Source organism: Bufo gargarizans, chromosome 2, assembly GCF_014858855.1.
Source record: "Bufo gargarizans isolate SCDJY-AF-19 chromosome 2, ASM1485885v1, whole genome shotgun sequence".
In the NCBI taxonomy this organism is placed as follows: Eukaryota; Metazoa; Chordata; class Amphibia; order Anura; family Bufonidae; genus Bufo; species Bufo gargarizans.
This window is the reverse complement of record NC_058081.1, coordinates 68,602,881-68,621,045: the sequence shown is the minus strand read 5'-3', so window position 1 is coordinate 68,621,045 and position 18,165 is coordinate 68,602,881. Positions and strand designations below refer to the sequence as shown.

Here is an 18,165-nt window from a genome sequence, read left to right as displayed (position 1 = left end):
ACCTTCACCACCAACTTCAGCACAGCCCGGGGTAAACGTCAGCAGGCCATTCTGAAACTCATATGTTTGGGGGACAGGCCCCACACCGCACAGGAGTTGTGGCGGGGTATTGAACAACAGACCGACGAGTGGTTGCTGCCGGTGAGCCTCAAGCCCGGCCTGGTGGTGTGTGATAATGGGCGAAATCTCGTTGCAGCTCTGGGACTAGCCAATTTGACGCACATCCCTTGCTTGGCGCATGTGCTGAATTTGGTGGTGCAGAAGTTCATTCACAACTACCCCGACATGTCAGAGCTGCTGCATAAAGTGCGGGCCGTCTGTTCGCGCTTCCGGCGTTCACATCCTGCTGCTGCTCGCCTGTCTGCGCTACAGCGTAACTTCGGCCTTCCCGCTCACCGCCTCATATGCGACGTGCCCACCAGGTGGAACTCCACCTTGCACATGCTGGACAGACTGTGCGAGCAGCAGCAGGCCATAGTGGAGTTTCAGCTGCAGCACGCACGGGTCAGTCGCACTACAGAACAGCACCACTTCACCACCAATGACTGGGCCTCCATGCGAGACCTGTGTGCCCTGTTGCGCTGTTTCGAGTACTCCACCAACATGGCCAGTGGCGATGACACCGTTATCAGCGTTACAATACCACTTCTATGTCTCCTTGAGAAAACACTTAGGGCGATGATGGAAGAGGAGGTGGCCCAGGAGGAGGAGGAGGAGGAGGAAGAGGGGTCATTTTTAGCACTTTCAGGCCAGTCTCTTCGAAGTGACTCAGAGGGAGGTTTTTGGCAACAGCAGAGGCCAGGTACAAATGTGGCCAGCCAGGGCCCACTACTGGAGGACGAGGAGGACGAGGATGAGGAGGAGGCGGAGGAGGATGAGGATGAAGCATGGTCACAGCGGGGTGGCACCCAACGCAGCTCGGGTCCATCACTGGTGCGTGGCTGGGGGGAAAGGCAGGACGATGACGATACGCCTCCCACAGAGGACAGCTTGTCCTTACCCCTGGGCAGCCTGGCACACATGAGCGACTACATGCTGCAGTGCCTGCGCAACGACAGCAGAGTTGCCCACATTTTAACCTGTGCGGACTACTGGGTTGCCACCCTGCTGGATCCACGCTACAAAGACAATGTGCCCACCTTACTTCCTGCACTGGAGCGTAATAGGAAGATGCGCGAGTACAAGCGCACGTTGGTAGACGCGCTACTGAGAGCATTCCCAAATGTCACAGGGGAACAAGTGGAAGCCCAAGGCCAAGGCAGAGGAGGAGCAAGAGGTCGCCAAGGCAGCTGTGTCACGGCCAGCTCCTCTGAGGGCAGGGTTAGCATGGCAGAGATGTGGAAAACTTTTGTCAACACGCCACAGCTAACTGCACCACCACCTGATACGCAACGTGTTAGCAGGAGGCAACATTTCACTAACATGGTGGAACAGTACGTGTGCACACCCCTCCACGTACTGACTGATGGTTCGGCCCCATTCAACTTCTGGGTCTCTAAATTGTCCACGTGGCCAGAGCTAGCCTTTTATGCCTTGGAGGTGCTGGCCTGCCCGGCAGCCAACGTTTTGTCTGAACGTGTATTCAGCACGGCAGGGGGCGTCATTACAGACAAACGCAGCCGCCTGTCTACAGCCAATGTGGACAAGCTGACGTTCATAAAAATGAACCAGGCATGGATCCCACAGGACCTGTCCGTCCCTTGTCCAGATTAGACATTAACTACCTCCCCATAACCATATATTATTGGACTCCAGGGCACTTCCTCATTCAATCCTATTTTTATTTTCATTTTACCATTATATTGCGAGGCTACCCAAAGTTGAATGAACCTCTCCTCTGCCTGTGTGCTAGGCCTAAATATATGCCAATGGACTGTTGCAGTGGTGGGTGACGTGAAGCCTCATTCTCTGCTATGACATGCAGACTGATTCTCTGCTGACATGAAGCCAGATTCTCTGTTACGGGACCTCTCTCCTCTGCCTGTGTGCTAGGCCTAAATATATGCCAATGGACTGTTGCAGTGGTGGCTGACGTGAAGCCTCATTCTCTGCTATGACATGCAGACTAATTCTCTGCTGACATGAAGCCAGATTGTCTGTTACGGGACCTCTCTCCTCTGCCTGGGTGCTGGGCCTAAATTTATGACAATGGACTGTTGCAGTGGTGGCTGACGTGAAGCCTGATTCTCTGCTATGACATGCAGACTGATTCTCTGCTGACATGAAGCCAGATCCTCTGTTACGGGACCTCTCTCCTCTGCCTGTGTGTGTGCTGGGCCTAAATATATGCCAATGGACTGTTGCAGTGGTGGCTGACGTGAAGCCTCATTCTCTGCTATGACATGCAGACTGATTCTCTGCTGACATGAAGCCAGATTCTCTGTTACGGGACCTCTCTCCTCTGCCTGTGTGTGTGCTGGGCCTAAATATATGCCAATGGACTGTTGCAGTGGTGGCTGACGTGAAGCCTCATTCTCTGCTATGACATGCAGACTAATTCTCTGCTGACATGAAGACAGATTCTCTGTTACAGGACCTCCCTCCTCTGCCTGGGTGCTGGGCCTAAATATATGCCAATGGACTGTTGCAGTGGTGGCTGACGTGAAGCCTCATTCTCTGCTATGACATGCAGACTAATTCTCTGCTGACATGAAGACAGATTCTCTGTTACGGGACCTCTCTCCTCTGCCTGTGTGTGTGCTGGGCCTAAATATATGCCAATGGACTGTTGCAGTGGTGGCTGACGTGAAGCCTCATTCTCTGCTATGACATGCAGACTAATTCTCTGCTGACATGAAGACAGATTCTCTGTTACGGGACCTCCCTCCTCTGCCTGGGTGCTGGGCCTAAATATATGCCAATGGACTGTTGCAGTGGTGGCTGACGTGAAGCCTCATTCTCTGCTATGACATGCAGACTAATTCTCTGCTGACATGAAGACAGATTCTCTGTTACGGGACCTCCCTCCTCTGCCTGGGTGCTGGGCCTAAATATATGCCAATGGACTGTTGCAGTGGTGGGTGACGTGAAGCCTCATTCTCTGCTATGACATGCAGACTGATTCTCTGCTGACATGAAGCCAGATTGTCTGTTACGGGACCTCCCTCCTCTGCCTGGGTGCTGGGCCTAAATATATGCCAATGGACTGTTGCAGTGGTGGCTGACGTGAAGCCTCATTCTCTGCTATGACATGCAGACTAATTCTCTGCTGACATGAAGACAGATTCTCTGTTACGGGACCTCCCTCCTCTGCCTGGGTGCTGGGCCTAAATATATGCCAATGGACTGTTGCAGTGGTGGCTGACGTGAAGCCTCATTCTCTGCTATGACATGCAGACTAATTCTCTGCTGACATGAAGACAGATTCTCTGTTACGGGACCTCCCTCCTCTGCCTGGGTGCTGGGCCTAAATATATGCCAATGGACTGTTGCAGTGGTGGCTGACGTGAAGCCTCATTCTCTGCTATGACATGCAGACTGATTCTCTGCTGACATGAAGCCAGATTCTCTGTTACGGGACCTCTCTCCTCTGCCTGTGTGTGTGCTGGGCCTAAATATATGCCAATGGACTGTTGCAGTGGTGGCTGACGTGAAGCCTCATTCTCTGCTATGACATGCAGACTAATTCTCTGCTGACATGAAGACAGATTCTCTGTTACGGGACCTCCCTCCTCTGCCTGGGTGCTGGGCCTAAATATATGCCAATGGACTGTTGCAGTGGTGGCTGACGTGAAGCCTCATTCTCTGCTATGACATGCAGACTAATTCTCTGCTGACATGAAGACAGATTCTCTGTTACGGGACCTCTCTCCTCTGCCTGGGTGCCGGGGCCTAAATATCTGAGAATGGACTGTTCCAGTGGTGGGTGACGGGAAGCCAGATTCTCTGCTATGGAACCTCTCTCCAATTGATTTTGGTTAATTTTTATTTATTTAATTTTTATTTTAATTCATTTCCCTATCCACATTTGTTTGCAGGGGATTTACCTACATGTTGCTGCCTTTTGCAGCCCTCTAGCTCTTTCCTGGGCTGTTTTACAGCCTTTTTAGTGCCGAAAAGTTCGGGTCCCCATTGACTTCAATGGGGTTCGGGTTCGGGACGAAGTTCGGATCGGGTTCGGATCCCGAACCCGAACATTTCCGGGATGTTCGGCCGAACTTCTCGAACCCGAACATCCAGGTGTTCGCTCAACTCTAGTCCTGATGGATCCCATTGATATAACTTAGTGTCCTAAAGGATTCTGTAGGCCTATCAGTAGATCAATAGGCTACACTAATGTGAACCATCTTCCAACCTAGAAGCAAAAAGTCCCTTGACCACTTGTAGAGGGTTTCAGCTGCTTCAGTTTTGATTTTTCAAGGTATATCACTGATAGAAGATTGACCATTGGGGGAAGTTGGAGACAATTTGGTAATGCTGGATTTTTTTTAACTTGCAAATATGTCTGAATAGGAGCCGAACACATAAAACAGCAAAAAAAATAAAAATAAAAAAGTTTAACCTTTCCAAAATCTGGAGTCTGTAAAACAAAAGAAAATGTGATATTTCATTAATAATGTCTCTCCTTTTCAGACGACGATATCAGTGATGATGTGTATGTGAACGTGGATGATCTAAACAAAGAAGCAGAACTGAAGAGATCTAAGGAGAAGAAAACACCAAAAACCATGAGTAAAGCTTATTAAATATCCATTCTGAGCAGTGATGGTCAGTTCGCAGTGTTCGTCAGCGAACACATGCGGGCTGCCATCTTTAGTAAGGTAGACTCACCCGTCCGGCGATGCACAGGTAATCCCTTACTTGTGCCTGTGCCGGGAGCCAGTCTGAAATGAAATGCAGTCACCAGGAGCAGGCAGTTCCGAGAACAGCCGCCGGGGGCCTTCATCGGGCTGTTCTCGGAACTGCCTGCTCCCGTGACCGCATTTCATTTCAGACTGGCTCCCGGCACAGGTAAGGGCTTACCTGTGCATCGCCGGACGGGTGAGTCTACCTTACTAAAGATGGCAGCCCGCATGTGTTCGCTGGCGAACACTGCGAACTGACCATCACTGATTCTGAGTCTAGTCTAAACTTGTGCATCTGAACACAAATGCAAAATACATCTAGGTAGAAGATAAAATGAAGGCGTTTAGTAATTTAAACATACTGGGGGAAATTTATCAACACTGGTGTAGCAACTAATCAGATTCCACCTCTTATTTTTCAGAGCTCCTTTGGAAAATGAAAGGTAGAATCTGATTGGTTGCTAGGGGCAACTAAGCCAGTTTTCCTTTACACCAGTTGTGATAAATCTCCCTGACTGTGTCATCCATGAGTTCACATTATAAACCGTAGGCAGCACGTCCTAAACTCCATAGGGTGCCTCCACATGTGGCAGATTCTATTGAAGAAATACACTTGTACGGGTGTCAGCGATGCCTCTACAAGTAATTTTACGCTTTGCACACGACCGTATGGCTTTTTTTGTATTTTGCGGTCCGCAAAAAACAGGTCTGCAAAAAAATACGGATGACGTCCGTGTGCATTCAGTTTTTTTTGCGGAATGGAACAGCTGGCCCCTAATAGAACAGAACTATCCTTGTCCGTTATGCGAACAATAATAGGACATATTCTATCTTTGAACAGAATGGAAAAACGGAAATACGGAAACGGAAGGCATACAGAATACCTTCCTTTTTTTTGCGGATCCATTGAAATGAATGGTTCAGTATATGGTCCGTATACGGAACGCAAAAAACGGAACGTAAACGGAAAGAAAACCCGTTTGTGTGCAAGAGGTCTTAGGCTCCATTCACACGTCCGCAACGTGTTTTGCGGACCGCACATTGCCGGCACTAATAGAATATGCCTGTTCTTGTCCGCAATTGCTGACGTGAGACATCACCTTTAACTGCTCGGGTTGTGGGGTAAGCAGCCTCTTATACATATGTCTTTTGGTCACTGATATGGTGGTCAGTGTATAGCGGACAGTATAGGATGTTGGGCTCAGGGGGTTAGTAAGACCATAGGTGGCTAGGGTTAATAAGACCTTTGTTGGGTTGAATGCACAGCAGCCTGGTATAGACAAGTGATAAAGTACAGAGTGAGGTACTCAATACTGGACTGTGGATCATCAGTATACCTCCAATATCAGGTGGATCATCAGTATACCTCCAATAGCCTCTCTGCTGCCTGAGCCGAAAACTTAAACTGCACTCCCCCTCCCCAATGCCAAATTCTTAACCTAACCCCTTCCCTTCAGCCCATGGTCCTTCGGCTGCCCCTCTCTTGCCCCTCACCTGGCCTCATTGGTGGTGTCCACCTGTCCAATATAGTGTATCTGACTGCTATGATGTGTATGCATTTACCGCAACCTATAAACTGAAGGGCCACAGTAGTTCTGGCTGTCTGGCCTTCAAAGAATAGGAATCCTAAAATCTAATGAGGCCTGGGGGTCTCATGAACAAGTATTTAATGGGGTCCCATTTTGAATTTAGCCACGGGGCTCCTTCCTTTCTGATTGTGCTGGTAAGAAGACAAAAGAATACTGCACTTAGTGTAATATCCTGCATCACCTTTGGTTAGGACTGCTTGCTGCTTGCTCTGTGTTTGTCTTGACTCAGGCTGTTCCTGCAATTTTTTTTCTTCTGCGCTTTACAGTGAAGATCTGCTTTCTAAGACAGGTTGCTGTGTATAAGCACAAGCCCACCATAGGATAAATCTAAACTACAAGTCACCAAATGATAAGGAGGGGAAGGCTAGCACCATGTTTGGGTTGTGCCAAAAGAAAGACCTAATGCTTGTATATCTCGAGTACAATATTGTATTACTCTAGGTCACTAGACAAGAACTCACTATTGTGCTGATATTCTTCTCCTTTATTTCAGAAGTGTCAACCGGAATAACCACAAAGGCACGGTTAATTCTAGCAGCTTTGATATTTCTATTTATCATGTTCCTCTTTTTGATTGTCATCACAAGTCTCCTGTTAAAATACTGTAAGTTTTGGTTATCGTGTTTTCTTCTTCTTCGTATTCCTCTTCTTCTGGTTCTTATTATTATTTGGGTAGAACACAAGGGAAAGGGTTCCCTTCTCTGATGAGTCGGGTTTTCTGCTTCATCAAATAGATGGTCATTGGTATGTCAGGTGAGAAACATCAGAGAACAAAAACCCTGCAAAAATTGCTGGAAGGACACATGCTGTCACAACCAGACAGCTGAGAAGCTCTGACAGAGGCCTTTCAGAACCTCCTCCTTGAGTTTCTGTGTTGTGGTATTCAGCTCCTCCTCTCGTTAGCCTCTCTCAGCTGTCATGTGTTGGACTAATTGCTTCCCTTTAAATTCCTCCCCAGAAGGCTTTTCTGGGCGGCTTATACTACTTCCTGGAGTGTGTGTGCATGCTGACCTTGTGCTCCTGTCTGCTACAAATGTAAGTGTTGTACCTTTATCGTTTATTTTCTGTTTGCTGGATTCCAGGTGACCCTGACTCCCTCCGTATCTTGTGTAGGGAGCCGGTGGTTGTGTCCCCTCACTATTGTAGGGTGCTCAGGGCTTTATAGTCAAGGTTCGTGGATATGCAAACCTCCACCATTAGGATCTTTGCATAGGCTGAGCAGCCAGGGAAAGTGCCAGGTCTTCTGCAGGGGTCTCCCTTGGTTCCTTAGCTTTTGGATCCAGCGAGTCATTTATACATGTTGCTTTGCCTTGTTTCCTGTACACCGTCCGTGACATTATAAGCCGCCATAACCGTCTCAAGCATGGATCCGGTTTCACTTTTGGCTGAACGCTTCCAGGGTCTTTCATTGGAGGTAGCTGATCTCCGTAAGACTTTTTCTCAGCTTCAAGTGACCGGTTCAGCTTGCGTTCATGGAGTTTGTTCTGAGCCTAAGATCTCGCTCCCGGATACGTTCTCCGGGGGTAGTGAGAATTTTGTGCGTTTTAGAGAGGCTTGCAAACTCCATTTTCGCCTTCTTCCCCACTCCTCTGGTGATGAGGAACGGAGGGTGGGGATCATTATATCGCTGCTCAGAGGTAACGCTCAGTCCTGGGCCTTTTCGCTGCCGGAGGGGGCACGGCCTCTCCGTTCAGTGGATGAATTCTTTTTAGCCCTGGGTCAGATATATGATGATCCGGATCGTATTGCTCTGGCTGAGTCTAAACTACGTCTATTATGCCAGGGTAAACAATCCGCAGAAATATACTGCTCAGAATTTCGGAGATGGGCAGTTGATACTGGTTGGAATGATGCTGCACTCCGAAGTCAATTTTGCCATGGTCTTTCAGAGGGATTGAAAGATGCATTTGCCTTTCATGAGAGGCCTATTTCTTTGGACTCTGCTATGTCTCAGGCCGTTCGTATTGACAGGCGTCTTAGAGAGAGAGGAGAGATGTCCCCTTCCTGTCATACTCAGTCCCAGGACAGTGCAGCGGTCCCGTTCTGTGCGCAGGGGTCTCAGTCGCCGTCAGCCCCTTCTGAGCAGGAGCCCATGCAGCTGGGGTTGATTGCTTCTGACAATAGAAGATTCAGCTCGCATGGGAGGGTTTGTTTTTGTTGTGGAGGTATAAATCATTTGGCAAATATTTGTCCCTCTAGGAGATTCAGGCAGTTTTCTGGGAGTAATAAAGAAACAAACAGGAAAAAATCTTTTAAAAATGTTCCGTCTGTTACTATTGGCAGGGTTGAGGCGGAAATTGAAGGTTTTCCATTTGCTTGTAGTTCCCGTTTTGTCCTGCCGGCTAGGGTGGCGCTAGAGAGCAAGAACATTTTTTGTGAGATTTTTGTGGATAGTGGAGCAGCGGTTAATCTCATTGATAATCAATTTGCGATAACTCATGGTTTCCAGGTGCGCACTTTGGGAAAGGATATTCCTGTTTTTGCTATCGATTCCGCTCCACTTTCTCAAAAATCATTAAAGGGCATAGTTCACAATATCCGTTTAATTGTGAGTGATGCTCATGTTGAGGATGTGTCATGTTTCGTCCTTAGCGGTTTACCTACCCCTCTGGTGTTGGGGCTGCCCTGGCTCACTAAGCATAACCCCACCATTGATTGGCAAGCGAGGCAAATAAATGGTTGGAGTGACTTTTGCAGAGAGAATTGCCTCATGACATCTGTTTCTGAGGTTGCTACTAAGACTGTACCATCTTTTCTCTCTGAATTTTCGGATGTCTTCTCTGAGAGTGGAGTTCAGGATTTGCCCCCGCACAGGGAGTACGATTGCCCTATTAATCTCATCCCAGACGCCAAGCTGCCTAAATCTCGTTTATACAATCTTTCCCAACCTGAGAGGATCGCTATGCGTGCTTATATCTCTGAGAGTCTGAGAAAGGGACACATACGACCCTCGAAGTCACCTGTTGCCGCTGGTTTTTTCTTTGTTAAGAAAAAAGATGGTTCTTTAAGACCTTGTCTGGATTTCAGGGAGCTGAACAATATCACAATTCGTGACCCTTATCCGCTTCCTCTGATCCCGGACCTATTTAACCAGGTTGTTGGGGCTAAAGTCTTTTCCAAATTAGATTTAAGAGGGGCATACAACCTGGTCAGGGTCAGAGAAGGGGACGAATGGAAGACGGCCTTCAATACCCCTGAGGGCCATTTTGAAAATTTGGTTATGCCTTTTGGTTTGATGAATGCCCCAGCCGTTTTTCAGCATTTCGTGAACAGCATTTTTTATCATTTGATGGGAAAATTTGTATTGGTGTATTTGGATGACATTTTGATTTTTTCTCCCGATTTCAAAACTCATAAGGAACATTTACGTCAGGTCTTGCTCATCCTGCGGGAGAATAAATTATATGCGAAACTGGAAAAATGTGTGTTTGCGGTTCCAGAAATTCAATTTCTGGGGTTTCTTCTCTCCGCTTCTGGTTTTCGCATGGACCCCGAGAAGGTCCGCGCTGTGCTTGAGTGGGAGCTTCCTGAGAATCAGAAGGCGCTGATGCGTTTTTTGGGCTTTGCCAATTATTACAGGAAGTTCATTTTGAATTATTCTTCTATTGTTAAACCACTCACTGATATGACCAGAAAGGGGGTAGATTTTTCTTCTTGGTCAGTAGAGGCGCGTAAGGCTTTTTCTGATATCAAGGAGAGTTTTGCTTCCGCTCCCATCTTGGTGCAACCTGATGTTTCTTTACCCTTCATAGTTGAGGTTGATGCTTCTGAGGTGGGTGTGGGGGCGGTCTTGTCTCAGGGTTCCTCTCCTGCCAATTGGCGACCGTGTGCCTTTTTCTCAAGAAAACTCTCCTCCGCAGAGAGAAATTACGATGTGGGAGATAGGGAATTGTTGGCCATCAAGTTGGCTTTTGAGGAATGGCGCCATTGGCTAGAGGGAGCCAGACACCCTATTACCGTATTTACTGACCATAAAAATCTGGCCTACTTGGAGTCAGCCAAGCGTCTGAACCCGAGACAGGCCAGATGGTCGTTGTTCTTTTCTAGGTTTAATTTTGTTGTCACGTTCCGCCCTGGAGTTAAGAATGTGAAGGCAGATGCCCTGTCACGTTGTTTTCCGGGAGGCGGGAATTTTGAAGACCCGGGTCCCATTTTGGCTGAAGGTGTGGTGGTCTCTGCTCTTTTTCCTGAATTGGAGGCAGAGGTGCAGGCAGCCCAGTCAGAGGCTCCTGATCTTTGTCCTCCTGGGAGGTTGTTTGTGCCTCTCGCTTTAAGACACAAGATTTTTAAAGAACACCACGATACGGTCCTTGCTGGGCACCCGGGGGTAAGAGCCACACTGGATCTCATCGCTCGGAGATTCTGGTGGCCTGCGCTTCGTAAGTCGGTTGAGGGTTTTGTGGCAGCCTGCGAGACTTGCGCTCGTGCCAAAGTCCCTCATTCACGGCCATCAGGTCCTCTCCTTCCCTTACCCATTCCTTCCCGTCCTTGGACACATCTGTCCATGGACTTCATAACGGACCTGCCTCGTTCCTCGGGGAAGACTGTGATTCTGGTGGTGGTGGACCGTTTTAGCAAAATGGTGCATTTCATCCCTTTTCCTGGTTTGCCCAATGCTAAGACGCTGGCGCAGGCATTTGTTGATCACATTGTCAAATTGCACGGTATTCCTTCAGACATAGTCTCTGATAGGGGCACGCAGTTTGTTTCCAGATTCTGGAAGGCTTTCTGTTCTCGCTTGGGGGTTCGGTTGTCATTCTCTTCTGCTTTCCACCCGCAGTCGAATGGCCAGACAGAGCGCGTCAATCAGAATCTGGAGACATATCTGCGCTGTTTTGTGGCGGAGAATCAAGAGGATTGGTGTTCTTTTTTGTCCCTTGCTGAGTTTGCTTTAAATAACCGTCGTCAGGAGTCCTCTGATAAGTCACCATTTTTTGGTGCATATGGGTTTCATCCACAGTTTGGGACTTTCTCGGGAGAGGGGTCTTCTGGTTTACCTGATGAGGACAGATTCTCCTCGTCTTTGTCATCTATTTGGCAAAAGATTCAGGATAATCTAAAGAGCATGAGTGAGAGATATAAGCGTGTGGCAGATAAGAGACGTGTGCTTGGTCCGGACCTGAATGTTGGTGATCTGGTGTGGTTGTCTACCAAGAATATCAAATTGAAGGTTCCCTCCTGGAAGTTGGGTCCTAGGTTTATTGGGCCTTACAAAATCCTGTCTGTCATCAATCCTGTTGCATACCGTCTTGATCTTCCTCAGACTTGGAAGATCCATAATGTTTTTCATAAGTCCTTATTGAAACCTTATGTTCAACCCATTGTACCCTCGCCTTTGCCTCCTCCTCCGATTATGGTTGATGGGAATCTTGAATTTCAGGTCTCTAGGATTGTGGATTCTCGTCTTGTCCGCGGTTCTCTTCAGTACCTTGTTCATTGGGAGGGGTATGGTCCTGAGGAGAGGATGTGGGTCCCAGTGACGGACATTAAGGCCTCTCGTCTCATCAGGGCTTTCCATAGGTCCCATCCTGAGAAGGTGGGTTCTGAGTGTCCGGAGTCCACTCGTAGAGGGAGGGGTACTGTCACAACCAGACAGCTGAGAAGCTCTGACAGAGGCCTTTCAGAACCTCCTCCTTGAGTTTCTGTGTTGTGGTATTCAGCTCCTCCTCTCGTTAGCCTCTCTCAGCTGTCATGTGTTGGACTAATTGCTTCCCTTTAAATTCCTCCCCAGAAGGCTTTTCTGGGCGGCTTATACTACTTCCTGGAGTGTGTGTGCATGCTGACCTTGTTCTCCTGTCTGCTACAAAGCTAAGTGTTGTACCTTTATCGTTTATTTTCTGTTTGCTGGATTCCAGGTGACCCTGACTCCCTCCGTATCTTGTGCAGGGAGCCGGTGGTCGTGTCCCCTCACTATTGTAGGGTGCTCAGGGCTTTATAGCCAAGGTTCGTGGATATGCAAACCTCCACCATTAGGATCTTTGCATAGGCTGAGCAGCCAGGGAAAGTGCCAGGTCTCCTGCAGGGGTCTCCCTTGGTTCCTTAGCTTTTGGATCCAGCGAGTCATTTATACATGTTGCTTTGCCTTGTTTCCTGTACACCGTCCGTGACACATGCTGGTGGTGGAAGTGCTATGGTCTGGGGAATGTTTTTGTGGCATTTTCTAGGCTCCACTCATTCATGTGGAAGGCACTCTCAACCAATTTGGCTAGGAATACATACTTACAGATCACATACACCCCATATATGCTGATTGTCTTCCATGGGACAGATGGGATTTTCCACCAAGAGAATATGACATGCTAGTAATGTCCAACATTGGTTGGAAGAGTCTGACCAAAACATCCAAGTACTACCCTGGCCTCCTAATTCCCCAGACCGAAACCCAATTGAGCCTCTGTGGGACCACCTCGATGGTTGTGTTCGCTCTATGGATCCTCCCCCAGGCACCCTCCAGCAGCTGTGGGATGCACTACAGTCAGCATGGTTCCAGATACCTGTGACAACCTACCAGGACCTTACTGAGTCACCCCCAGCCCTGTCTAGCTTCTGGAAACTGCACATGGCGGTTACTCTAGCTATTAGGTGGTGGTCATAATAATGTGACTTTTTTCACTTATCTGCTCTTAATTCCACAGATTTGGCAATGAGTGAAGAGATGTCACATCAGAAGAATCATGGTAAGCATTCTCTACACTATGTTGCACTATGTACTTTTAGTATCGTACCTCCAACATACTCTTGGTAGATTATAGATTTGTGAATCTAGAGAAGATGAATGTAAAGATAGATAGAAAATAAATAGATAGATAGATAGATAGATAGATAGATAATAGATAAATATATAGATACATATGAAATAGATAGATTCCTAAAGGTCTATGTCAGTGAAGGGGATCAATGCTAATATCCCTGGTGGTCTAGGGTAAAGACTAACATGTGCATCATGAGCCTACTATATTTAAAGTCATGTTAAATGCTGATTTCTGGAGATGTATGCTAGTGAAGTCAATGATAATATCCCTGGTGGTCTGGGGTATAGAATAGGTTAACTCCTGCTAGCACCAGTACTGAAAGTTGCTGGAATACTCTTTCTGGCTTCAGCTTTTTGTTAACTTCCCTGTGGTTTAGGTTTATAAGATTTACACTTAATTGCATACAGTAGCTAACCACCACCTACTACAACCCCAACAAGAACTATTACAGTTCCAGTCCATGAAAGTCAACCTTCTTACCTTAAAGGAGCTTTCCAGGGTGTTGGATCAGCTTTTCTAAGGGCTGTGGTGCTTGTATAAGCTACAGTTTTTTTGTTTTTTTTTTAACTCAGTGATCGACCTGCACACCTTCTACTTAGTGGCAGCAATGCAAGGTTTTGCAGTGTCATCCCATTACCCACTACTAAATAGCGGTGCAGGGTATTGCAAGGTAACCGAGACAAAGTTTGATGAGGGTGTAGTGTTAACACAACTTATTAGTTAAGACATTTACAGTATATCAGCTCGCACACCGTTAACAGAAGTGTAAGAGCACATACCAATTATTTTTCCTGTTTGTATGGTTAAGAGGGTATTACAGGATCAGCATATTGATGGGAGCAAAACCAAAAGTGTTGCATTTATATTTTTGTTCAGTGTATAATTGCACAGTTTGATGCATTTCAGTGCGCCAGTGTGTTTATAGCAGGACATATTCATTTGCACCTTTCTCTGTTAACTACCAAAGAAAAAACTGTTGCAGTTTTGCTACCCCCCTAAAATTCCGCACTTGAGGGCATTTCAGAGCATCAAACCAATGTGTTCTCAGCAGGACACAATAATTGCCGGGCCCACTCTGTTCCTCCTCTCAGAATATAGCCTGCTTGCCAATTTGTCAAAATCGGACCCAAAACTAATTTCAAGAAATTTGCCCCTCTCTATATTTGACATGTGACAGTTGCAGATAGTCACTACCCTTATGAGGACAGTGATTGGCTCCAGTAGTCATGTGCCATTTACCAGCAGATCCCTACTGCAGTTTGTAAATGACTGGACCAGCGCTGCTGGGAATGACTTTGGAGAAAGAGGTGAATATAAGATAACGGTTTATTTATGCTCTTGCAGGGTTTGTAGTTAGATACTAGTTATCTTGGAAAATCCCTTTAATACCAAATGTAGGATGGTACTGGATTACAGAAACAGACCAGGACCTAGAAGCAGGAGTATAGACACCAAGAACATGGAGAGAGCGGCACGCCCAGAATGTGGAGACAGCAGCAGGACTAAAAGAAGAACAGAGGAGCATAGTAAAAAAAAAATGACACAGTAAAGTAGTGTAGGACATACAGTATCTAAGGTAGTTTGGCGAGATAAACGGGAAACAAGGCGCTCATAGGGTAGTAGTTTCTGGTAGATAGTGTTAGATAGAGTATTGTATCAGTAGTTCCACTCACCTTCTGTTGTTTGTGCTTGTGTCAGCACAACACTTGCAAAGGCGGGGGATAAAAATCCGATCTGGATGAGGTATGCTGCCGGTATCTTTCTCAATCCTTGGAGTCGCCAGTACTCCAGAGGAGTGATGTAGCATACAGTATCTAAGGACAGCAGATCAGAACTAAGCATAGTAACCGAGGATTAAGACAGGAGCCTTGTCAGAAATAGCCAGTAGGCAAAACTAGGAAGAAACTAGAGAAAGAATTTTGAGGTTTGAGGTAGAATCCACATGACTAGGGTATTGGTTAGACTGCTCGGGTCTTCCTACCCCTTACCCCTCTTATCCCCCATTTACAAATAAGAGTCAGACTCAAGAATCTGATTAAATTCGGCCACAGCAGCCGTTTTATTACATTATAACATAACAGAACATTAATAATTTAACATTAACTCCCAATAGACCGAGTAAATGACGAGGGAGGTCCCAGAAGCCCACATAAGATAAACTACCAAAACCAACTGGCAACTCCATCTTGCCCCCAGCCGATGAACGCCAGCTCGGAGGCACCAGCTGATGGGCGCCTAATCCTCGATTCCTGATAACCGATGAGAGTCCAGCCCCACCCGTGGGGGCCCTCCCATTCTCCACTAACACCATATTCACCAACTTCTAGGACCTCCCACCGCCACGACTGCCGCGACAATTCCACCCATTTCTATGCCCCCATTCATCTATCTGATCCCTCGTTCATTGTTCCCCTGTTTTTTTTGTGTTTTTTTTCATATACCGTCCCCCCGATACCCTGTAATATAAGGGCGGGAGGGTGGGAGTTGGCTACCCGCCCAAACAAAATGGCACCTGAACCCCTCCTCACTTCCACTTCATATAACCCCCACCACACCCCCTTAGTTACCCCGGCAACACCCTCCACCTCCCGGCTACCGGCCTATTAACCCCTTTTAATGCCCAACTCCTCGCCAACCAAACCAGCGTCATGCTGGCCTCCCGTTAGCTCCGCTCTAGTCCGGCCTCACTTGACTAGGGTATTGGTTAGACTGCTCTGGTCTTCCTACCCTTTACCCCTCTTATCCCCCATTTACAAATAAGAGTCAGACTCAAGAATCTGATTAAATTCGGCCACAGCAGCCGTTTTATTACTTAACATAACAGAACATGAATAATTTAACATTAACTCCCAATAGACCGAGTAAATGACGAGGGAGGTCCTAGAAGCCCACATAAGATAAACTACCAAAACCAACTGGCAACTCCATCTTGCCCCCAGCCGATGAACGCCAGCTCGGAGGCACCAGCTGATGGGCGCCTAATCCTCGATTCCTGATAACCGATGAGAGTCCAACCCCACCCGTGGGGGCCCTCCCATTCTCCACTAACACCATATCCACCAATTTCTAGGACCTCCCACCGCCAACAGCGCGCAACTTGGCCACCTTAAGAATGCGCGTTCCTCCACATCCTCGGGGCTACCTCAATACCACCCTGGATTCCTAACGCCCATAAATCAATTCCCACCACATTAAGGTGCACACCATCCGCCTTCCAAAATTCGCCTACTCAATCCTCCAGCTCTAAATGCCGCACAGCGACCGCCCCGTTCCTAGCCACAAATCTGCCGACCACCCTGTTAACCTTAATGCGGGCCTTATTCAACCTGTCCACTGACCTCGCACCCCTCCACGTCCGCCTAGGCACAATATCTGACCAAACCGTAACCATACGCGGAAACAACGCCCACAAACCTATGCACCTCCCTCAACACCCCGCCCAAAGCATACCTCTCATCCCGAGCCACCGCAACACCGCTACCTTGTGTGCAAAACCCAATTGCCGCCCATTCGGTCGGACATCCGCTCTTATTGCCCCCCAGAACACGTGTCCCAGTATCCACACCAAGGCCGTCTGCGAACCTATAATGAAACAACAACAAAAAACAGCCGCAATACCAAACAGAAAAAACATCCCACACCAATCACAATCTCCCTATCCTCACATAAGAGCGGAATCGGATAGACTCACAGCGCCCTATTTTCTTTATCACCTCCTCACTCAATCCCCATCACGCCGCCTCCGTCGCAGCCCCGATCCTGAAAGAGTGCCCTGTATAACCTACAGAATCAATCCCCAATACTTTCAGGTACCGCTTAAAAATTGCCAGGAATTGGAACCGAGACAGGAATGACCCGTCTTCGTGTCTCAGGAAAGGCTCAATCCCTATACCCCTCCCACCTTCATACTCCCGCAAACACCTGATCGGACAAAGCATACATCCTGGAACCTCAAACAGAGACAAATGCCTTCCCCTGCCCTCACAATCCGTTTTAGATTTCCGGATGCGTATTTCCACTCAATCCACATAGAAATCCACATCCTCTGAACGCAAACCCCCTGCCTTAGTTACACTACTGCTTACCATTTCCCCCAACCGAAACACCCCAAAAAACGCTAATGAAAAAGCAGCTTTAAATAAACTAACCTCCCATCTAGACCTACAAACTGCCTCCAACTGAGCCCCAATATCAATCAACAAATGAAACGACACCAGTCTTCTAGTATGCTCAGCCCGTTTTTCTCTTCTCCACCCCCTCAATAACTGCCTCACCAAAAACGTTTTCGTAAAATCTGTATGACCCCTCAACCGAAACCCAAACGCCAACCCAGCCACACACCAATTTTACTGTGCAACTGACCACCCTTCCTCCCTAATGTGACCCAAAAATAACAATAAAGCCATCTCCCAGTCCTCTTTCTGCATCCCTAACTGTACACACCACCTCTCCCAATCCACCCATGCCTTACCGTACGCAGCCCAGGTGCCAGGACACAAGGATGCCCGAACCAGCCCCATTACCGTTCCTCCAAGATTTCCCACAGACAAGCTGGACAATCCAACCCCTCGGCCTCCGCCTCCGGCACCAGTTGACAAAATCGCTCCCACTGCAAATGAGAAAGGGCATCCGCAATACAGTTAGAAACTCCTGGAACATGAACCGCCACTATCCACGCATTGATGGACAAACATCTGAGCACTAAAAACTGCAACAGCTTCACCACTGGAGGAGATGACGTGGAAAGACTATTAATTGCTTGCACTACCCCTATATTGTCACAATGGAACCAAACTTTTTTGTTCGCAAATTTCTCCTCCCACAGCACCACTGCCATCACAATTGGAAACAGTTCAAGCAGCGCCAAATTCCTAACCCAACCCTTAGTAACCCAAGAATCAGGCCACCTTCCCGCACACCATTGCCCCTGAGAGTATGCCCCAAAACCAACCCCCCCGGCCGCATCGGAAAACAGCTCAAAGTCAACATTACTCACCACGTCTTCCCGTTATAAACTTCTAAAAACCTTGACCAAACATC

At 47.6% G+C, this 18,165-nt stretch overlaps 1 protein-coding gene across 2 annotated transcripts in view; it reads left to right on the top strand.

The window, feature by feature from the left end:
- Positions 1–18,165, top strand: part of LOC122929446 (CD209 antigen-like protein C) — a 65,787-nt gene that overhangs the window by 28,630 nt on the left and 18,992 nt on the right. Inside the window, exons 2-4 of one of the 2 annotated variants that reach the window (XM_044283017.1) lie at positions 4,573–4,671; positions 6,867–6,977; positions 13,009–13,050. In XM_044283017.1, the coding sequence (XP_044138952.1) occupies positions 4,573–4,671; positions 6,867–6,977; positions 13,009–13,050 (252 nt within the window). The remainder of the gene's footprint in view (positions 1–4,572; positions 4,672–6,866; positions 6,978–13,008; positions 13,051–18,165) is intronic. The other variant, XM_044283018.1, reaches the window with a different exon arrangement.